This window comes from Lathamus discolor, chromosome 3, assembly GCF_037157495.1.
Source record: "Lathamus discolor isolate bLatDis1 chromosome 3, bLatDis1.hap1, whole genome shotgun sequence".
Taxonomy (NCBI): domain Eukaryota; kingdom Metazoa; phylum Chordata; class Aves; order Psittaciformes; family Psittacidae; genus Lathamus; species Lathamus discolor.
The window spans coordinates 128842808-128850835 of NC_088886.1; the positions used below are offsets into that span (position 1 = coordinate 128842808).

Consider the following 8028-nt stretch of genomic DNA (forward strand, 5'->3'; position numbering starts at 1 on the left):
CCCTTGAGCTGGGATGAAACAACCCCATCTGGAAATACCTTCCCTTTTAAAGGCAGGCTCCGCCAGGCAGTGGGCACCCTCCGGGTAGCTGCTGCACTAAGCTGCAATTAGGTGGCTGAGGGAGCTCCGGGGATGGGGGGCTTGAGGGGACAGAAGGGATGTGGGGCATCAAGCCCCCTCCCACCTGCATGGCTGTGGGGCCCAGGCCTTTGCTGGCCCCCCAGGTGGCAGGGAGCAGACAGGCAGGAGCTCTCCTCGAGCCAAGGCAGTTAAGGATGCCGCGCTGATGCTGCCACTGACAAGCCCTGGCACTGCTCAGCATCAGCCTTGCAGCCGGGGTGGAGGGCCGAGGGGTGCAGGCCAGGCAGGGCTGAGCACGGCTCCTGCTGCTGAGTCACCCGGTACCCGCTGGCACGTTGGTCCCCTCTGCCAGCACCCAGGGACAGAGGCGCTGGGGCTTTGCCAGCTGATGTCAGCCAAAACAGCCCATCTTGGGCAGGGCTGCGGGTCACCAGGTGGGGGGGCGGAGGGCCTGGGGAGGAGGGGATGCTGCCCAGGCAAGGGGCAACCCCCCGAGGGGCTTCCCCAGCACAGTCCCTCTCCCTTAGGATGTCCTCTTTAGCTGGCACTGGTTTGTGGATGGCCCAAGGGGTCCCTGCCCTGGCCCACTGCCTGTCCAGGAGGTGGGATGCTGCAGTGGGGGTTCTGGGGTGAACTCGGGTATTTCCCAATCTGGGAAGATTTGGGGAGCTGGGCTGGGCTTTCTGATCCCCAAAGTACTGCCAGGCCAAGGGGGAGGCTGAGGAGACAGAGCAGAGTCTGCAGCACCCTTCAATGACCTGGGGACCTTATTCTTTCTCAGGGTGACAGGGACCAGAGGGGGGCTGGGGCTGCTCCAGGCAGGGTCCTCGTCTGGTCGGTTCCCTCCACACACCTGGCACAAGAAGGGTTAAGAGGGTGCCTCCCCTGGCTATAAATACCACTGTGTCCCACGCATATGAGCTTGGAGGCTATTTTGGTTGGGTGCCTGCTGCTTCGGGAATGTGCCACAGTGAGGGCCCGAGGGGCTGACGTCACCGGGAAGGCTTGGACCCAGCACCTGCTCGGGGTCACTCAGCAGCACCTCGAAAGTGCTCAGCCTTGGGCTGGAGCTCAGGCCTCTCTGTCAGAAAGGGGCATTGGGTGGTGGCTCAGCACAAGAACACTCAGGGCAGGGGTCTCCCCACATCACACCCCACCTAAATGCCTCCACTGCCCCCTCTCTGGGTGGGGGGGGGCTGGAGTCTGGCCCCACATGGAGATCTGAGCCGTGGGGTGGGTCAGGGCATCGTCAGCATTTTGGGGTGCTCAAGGCAGATCTGGGGACCATAGCATGTGGTCTGGCTTAAGGGGTCCAGTGGTGGTGTGAAGTGCTGAGTCCCCTTCTTCCTCCATCTGACATCTGTCTGTCTGCCCCCACCATGGGTGGGATGGCACTATGCCCTGACGGGGCTTTGGGCAGTGCTGGGGGGCTCACCACCAGCCTGCCCCATCCGTGGGTCGGGGACGGGGCAGCGCAGTGGGGGCCGGGAGGGAGACTGATACCCCGGCAGGGTCTGGGGGTGCCCGGGTGTCCATAGGCACGGTTGCTGTTTGCGCAGGGGCCCACGGCGCAGGGCGCGGGCAGGTGAGGGGCGGGAGGCGGGGGCTGGCAGCGGTCCCCCCGCAGCAGCATCCCCAGCTGCCCGGCAGCAGGAGGGGCGAGTGATGTCAGCAGGATACAAATAGCGGCGTCGCGGGTCCCCTCCCGACGCCTCACAGAGCCGCCGGCCGCTCGCCAGCCCCAGCGCCTGCTCCCTGCTCCGGCCTCGCCGCCCCACGCCGCCACCATGAGCCAGTCCTACTCCTCCAGCCAGCGGGTCTCCTCCTATCGCCGCACCTTTGGCGGTGCCTCCCCGGTCTTCTCCCGCGCCTCCTTCGGGGGCAAGGGCAGCAGCGGCAGCTCCGTCACCTCCCGCGTCTACCAGGTGTCCCGCACCTCGGCCGTGCCCAGCCTGTCCAGCTTCCGCACCACCCGTGTGACGCCCCTGCGCTCCTACCAAAGCGCCTACCAAGGTGCCGGCGAGCTGCTGGACTTCAGCCTGGCTGATGCCATGAACCAGGAGTTCCTCCAGACCCGCACCAACGAGAAGGTGGAGCTGCAGGAGCTCAATGACCGCTTCGCCAACTACATCGAGAAGGTGCGCTTCTTGGAGCAGCAGAACGCCCTCATGGTGGCCGAAGTGAACCGCCTGCGGGGCAAGGAGCCCACCCGCGTGGCCGAGATGTACGAGGAGGAGCTGCGGGAGCTGCGGCGCCAGGTGGACCTGCTCACCAACCAGCGGGCTCGTGTCGAGGTGGAGCGCGACAACCTGCTCGATGACCTGCAGAAGCTCAAGCAGAAGTGAGTGGGGGCCCCGGCATGTCCTTGTGGGCATCCATGCATACACCTCCATCCTTATCCTGGCAACCCCTGGCATGTTCAATGTCATCCTTGTGCCCCACACTGGGAGCCCATCAGCCCCACTACTCCGTCCCCTTTGTCACATCCCCGGGGTGAGAGAGCACCTGGTTGTGCCTCTTGCCTTTGGGGCACTTTGCAGGGTGCCAGGTCCTGGCATGGTGGCTGTGAGTTTTGGGAGGGAGAAAGGCACCTGCAATCAGCTATGCCAGTGCTGGGTGCTCCCTGACCCACAGTGTGGGGCAGGCAGGGGTAAGCTGTCCCAGGGGTGTGTGGGCCGGGGTGAGGGAGGTGCCCACAGCCTGGGCATCTCAGCAAGGTGCCCTGATGGCTGCTGCCAGCCCTCACCAGGTGCCCAGGTAGCACCCGGTGGGCAGGGCGGCTCCAGCAGCAAGGGTGTCCCCCCATGCCCTCCCTTGCGGTAGGGCTGAGGTCAGGTTCTGGTGCCACGGAATCCGCAGAGCTGGGGGATCAGAGTGCCCCCCATCAGGTCCCCAACCCTGCTCACACCAGAGAGGGCTGGAGAGCCCACCAGTGAGCTGAGCCCTGCGGGACAGACAGGCAGATGGATGGAACCTCCAGGCAGGCGGAAGCAAGGGGGAGGATGATTCGGGAGGGGGGTGTGTGGGGTACTTCACCAGCTCCGGATGCAAAGGAGGGAGGGGAGGAAGCAGCTGCACTTCCGCAGGGATGCTCCAGGCCTGTGTGGGTGTCCATGGCGCTCTGGGAGCAGCAGGAACCCCCCGAGGATGCCGTTGGCCTGGCTGGTGCCAAGGCCAGGACTGGGGCCAGGAGGGAATAGCCACAAAGGTGGCCAGGCTGAGTGAACCCCAGGGACTGACCAGTTCGGGGCACCTGGCAGCAGGGATGGTTGCATAGGGGCAGCCGCTTGTTCTGATGCTGGTCTGCACCTTCTCTCCTGGCCCCTATGGTGGGGGGACACCGAGTCCCCATCTCCTAGGGGTGACACAGCCTGCTGCCTCCCCCCAGCCCCAGCCTCTGCCCAGCCAGTCAGTGCTGGGGTAGGGCCCTCTGCTAGGTGAGGCAGAGCCTCCGATGCTGGGAGGCTGGGGGGGCAGCATGGAGGACCCTGTAATGTCAGGGGAGGAACAAGGCACACAACAAACGGGTGTCAGGTTCCTGCCACCCTGAGTGCCAGCATCACCCGGGCACCTCCCTCTCCCCCCCACCGCTTCCCCCTGACCGGCAGCCGCAGCACTGCCCCCTCCCCTGGCGCAGCCAGCCCCTGACCTTGGGCTCACACCACAGCAGTCCCCGCTCCCCGTCCCACAGCATCGCTGAGACCTGCCCGTCCTCCTGCTCTCCCAGGGATGTCGCAGCCGGTGGCCACCCCTTGCCCCCCCACCCCACCCCGTGCTGGATCCTGCACCCCGTCCCCCCAGCTGCTGACCACTCTCCCCTATAAGGGCCGGGGCAGTGCGCATGGCACTGAGCTGACCTCATGCCTTTGTGCTCTCTCCAGTGTTGACTATAATAGGGAAAGGGAGGAAGAGCCCCTGGCCCTCTGCCAGCCCTCCCGATGCCCGCCGGGAATACAGGACAATCCACTGTCTTCCTATCGGGACATGCTGAGCTAGGGGACAGCTCGGGGGTACATTGCTGCTGTGGGATGGGGCTTCCTCTGGACCCCCCTAACCTTCCCTCTCTGCCTATAGGCTGCAAGAGGAGATCCAGCTGAAGGAGGAGGCTGAGAACAACCTGGCTGCTTTCAGAGCCGTGAGTACCTGTCCCCCTTGTGTGGCATGGGACCCTCGCCTCCCTTCCCATCCCTATGTCCCCCCAGGAGCTTGGCCCCGACTCCAGGGCATGGCCCTGGGCACAGCACTGTGCCTTCCAACCCTGGTCCTCTCCCCGCACAAAACCTGAACACACTACCCCTCACTGTGTTCCTCCAGGATGTAGACGCAGCCACCTTGGCACGAATTGACCTGGAGAGACGCATTGAGTCCCTGCAGGAGGAGATCGCCTTCCTCAAGAAGGTGCACGAAGAGGTAGGTCAGCAGTGGCCCCCTTTCCCACAGGCACCCATGGGGCTGGGTGATGGAATGGGCGCCCTGAGGTGTCACTTTGTCCCCCCAGGAAATCCGGGAGCTGCAGGCTCAGCTGCAGGAGCAGCACATCCAGGTGGAGATGGACATCTCCAAGCCTGACCTGACAGCTGCGCTGCGGGACATCCGTGCTCAGTACGAGAGCATCGCCGCCAAGAACATCGCGGAGGCTGAGGAGTGGTACAAGTCCAAGGTGCGGGAGGCGGTGGGCTCCTGGCTGGACCCAGGGCGGTAGGTCTTGGCAGTCCCAGTGCCCTTGCATGCTGACCCTGGTCTCTCACCAGGTGAATGACTTGACACAAGCGGCCAACAAGAACAACGACGCACTGCGGCAGGCGAAACAGGAGATGCTGGAGTACCGGCACCAGATCCAGTCCTACACCTGCGAGATTGATGCCCTCAAGGGCACGGTAGGCTGTGGGCAGTGTTGGACTTACTGCTCCAGGGGAGCTCTGGACATCTCTGGGGTGCGGGGCTCTCCCCAGCTCTCTGTGGGGCTGCCGTGGGGGGACTCATACTGCAGATTTGGGCTGCACCTCCCCCAGTGGTGGTCAGGGCCTCTGTGAGGTGTTTTGGCAGAGCCCTGGGGTCAAGGCACAGATTGCAAAAGGTGCCCAGCCTGGGAGGCTCCAGGCAGGCGGGCACAGCGCTCGGGGTGTCTGGTTGCAGGCCGGGAGGGTGGTTGCAAACAAACAAGGCTCAACAGTCCCTTGGCACCCTCATGGTCACAGGAGCCAGCCAGCAGCCACCAGTGTGGCAGTGCCACCTGCGGGCAGCTGTTCAGTGCTCCTGCACCTCTCCATGCCCCTCTGCATGCGGTAGGATGGCTTTGCTTGGGGGCCTGGGTGCCAGGGCACAGGGTGCTGGGGTCACCTAGCTCCCTAGCAGACCCTGCTGCCCAGAGCTGGGCAGACAGAGGGTGACAGCCACCCATTATTGTCCTGTGTCTGCTGGACCGTGCCCAGGGTTTGCCACAGGTCTCCCTAAGTCCTTATCTCTCCCCAGGGACCCCCCAGCATCCCCAGCTCCCACCCCAGGTGACCCCTGACCCCTTCAGATCCCCCCTCCTCACTGAGCCCTGCTGTCTCCTCAGAACGACTCGCTGATGCGCCAAATGCGGGAGATGGAGGAACGCTTTGCAGGGGAGGCTGGTGGGTACCAGGACACGATTGCCCGGCTGGAGGAGGAGATCCGGCACCTGAAGGATGAGATGGCCCGGCACCTGCGTGAGTACCAGGACCTGCTCAACGTCAAGATGGCCCTGGACGTGGAGATTGCCACATACCGCAAGCTGCTGGAAGGCGAGGAGAGCCGGTGAGTGGCAGGAGGGCAGGACGAAGTGGGAGGACCAGCAGGGTCAGCTGGCTTTTGAGCTCTCACCCCATGAGCAGCCACCCAAGGGTTGGAGGTGGCTGGTGCTGAGCTCTCCCCTCTTTGTCCCCGCAGGATCAGTATCCCCATGCACCAGACCTTTGCTTCTGCACTCAATTTCCGAGGTGAGTATTGCCCTGTGAAGAGGGGGACCTGCACTGAGTCCCCGGGGGTCCCCAGTTTGTGGGCTAATTTCCCTCCTGGAGGGCTGCAGCCAGGCTGGCAGCTGTGGACCCAGGTATGCCACACTGAGCTCCTGGTGTGGAGGCACTCTGCTGGTTGTTGCCATAAACTGAGGGGGGGGGTAATCCAGGGCTCCTGAAGCCCCCCAGTCACCCCAGCCCTATGACTGTGCCCCCATGCCACATATCCCTGTGGTCCCATCCCCTGTGTCCTCCCACCCGCAGAGACCAGCCCAGAGCAGCGTGCCTCCGAGGTGCACACCAAAAAGACCGTGATGATCAAAACCATCGAAACCCGTGATGGGGAGGTGAGTACAGCCGGTGGCAGGGAGGCAGGGGTGTGTGTGCGTGTGTGTGTGTGTGTGTGTGTGTGTGGAGGAGGGCCGAGCACGGCGCCTGTCCGGATGCTCGGGGCTCTGGTGCAGACATGAGTGTCCTTTCACGGTGCCTCTCTCCTGCAGGTGGTGAGTGAGGCGACCCAGCAGCAGCACGAAGTGCTGTAGAGGCTGCGCCGGCAGCCCACTGGCACCTTCTGTCCCTGCCTCCGTCCCGCCGCCAAGTCCCCCGGCACTGCCCGAGGGGTCCCCCCGCGCAGCCGCCTCCTGGCCCCCGCACCCCCGGGCTCTCTCCTTCGGCTTCAAAAGGCTCACTCTGCTTTCGCAGCTTCGCAGCGGCAACGCCAGCTTCAGGATCAGGCCCAGGCCGGGGGGCGGCAGGAAGGCGGGAGGGAGGGGACAGGCGGGAGGGGTCGGGGGGAGCAGGTGGTGGCCTGGGCCAGCTCCTCAGAGAGCCGGACGGTCCCAGCAGCGGGTTCTGGATCCCCCCACAGCCCCCTCCCTACGCCGGGCACGGGCTTGGGGTCCATCCCATCCGCCTGCACCGGCACCGCCGGCCCCCCGGAGCTGGCACTTCTCCGGGTGCACGGCGGCGATGACAGGATAGGGAGAAGCAGGCTCCAAGCTGAGTCCCCGTTGTCTGCTCGGCTCGGAGCCAGGGTGCTCCCGACCTGCGTCCTCCTTCCAGCCCCGGGGTGATGGGGCCCTGCGCTCCCCCCAGCCCGAGAGGCAGCCCCATGGGGCAGAGGAGGGCAGCGCCCGTCCCCCCCCCCATCGCGGGGACCCTCAGCAGCAGGAGGCTGCGCGGGTCCAGGCTCATGAGCCGAGAGGGTACCTGTAGGTGGACACAGGAGAGAGGAGGAGTGAGTGAGTGGGAAAGAGGGGGGAGAGAAGGAGAGGAGCCCGAGAGAGGCCTGGGGCCAGGGCAGGTGCCCCCACCCCTCGCCCCGCTGCACCCCCACCCCACTGCGTCTACCTGACTCTTCGGGCGGCTGAAATAAACAGCGGAGCATCAATCCTTCCTCCCAGCGCATCTATGGGGCAGGGATGGGGCGGGGTGGTGGCGAGACAGCACTGGGGGGTGCGCATCCCAACAGGGATGGACTGGGGTGGATAGAGGGGCCAGCATTCCCCTGAGCTGTCTCTTCCCTAAGCTGTTGGTCCCCTCCAAACGCGTGCGTCCCTCACACTGAAGGCGCACAGAGCGTGGTGGTGGGTTTCCGGGATGTGCTGGGTGGAGGAGCGCTGCTGGGACTGGCGGCAGTGGCAGCAGCTGAGCCCTGAGCAGGTTTGGAGGGGCTCTGTGTGGCTGTCTCCTGTCCCCCCACACACCCAGGACCTCCCACCATAGCCCTGTGGCTCTCAGCCCCAGAGCCACCTCCTTTCTGCACCCAGCCTGGCCAGCCCTGTCCCAACGCACACCTGCCTGGGACTCCTCCAAGACCCCTCTTTCCCACAGTCTGCAAGCGGAGCCCCCCTCATTCCAAATCTACTCCTTCTCCAGCACTCCCCACCATCCCACACCTGCCCCCACCCCAGGCTGAACCTCCAGCTTCAGCCTCCAGCTTCATCCTGATCCCTATGCCCTCTCC

At 64.9% G+C, this 8028-nt stretch overlaps 1 protein-coding gene across 1 annotated transcript; it reads left to right on the forward strand.

Moving 5' to 3' along the window:
* The first annotated feature begins 1776 nt into the window (after window positions 1-1776).
* On the forward strand, window positions 1777-7452 carry DES (desmin). Its single transcript, XM_065671637.1, has 9 exons — window positions 1777-2422; window positions 4156-4216; window positions 4396-4491; window positions 4580-4741; window positions 4833-4958; window positions 5642-5862; window positions 5995-6044; window positions 6327-6409; window positions 6563-7452. Exons 1-9 carry the CDS (start codon window positions 1869-1871, stop codon window positions 6602-6604), a joined length of 1395 nt encoding a protein of 464 aa, XP_065527709.1. The 5' UTR covers window positions 1777-1868; the 3' UTR covers window positions 6605-7452.
* The last annotated feature ends 576 nt before the right edge of the window (window positions 7453-8028 follow it).

What these genes read in the sequence shown, in the direction of transcription:
- DES (XM_065671637.1), top strand. Translation starts at nt 1,869, where the DNA reads ATGAGCCAGTCCTACTCCTCCAGCCAGCGGGTCTCCTCCTATCGCCGC. An exon ending in CTGGAAGGCGAGGAGAGCCG is followed by an intron (nt 5,863 to 5,994) that starts GTGAGTGGCAGG and finishes TTGTCCCCGCAG; the next exon opens with GATCAGTATCCCCATGCACC. An exon ending in TTCTGCACTCAATTTCCGAG is followed by an intron (nt 6,045 to 6,326) that starts GTGAGTATTGCC and finishes TCCCACCCGCAG; the next exon opens with AGACCAGCCCAGAGCAGCGT.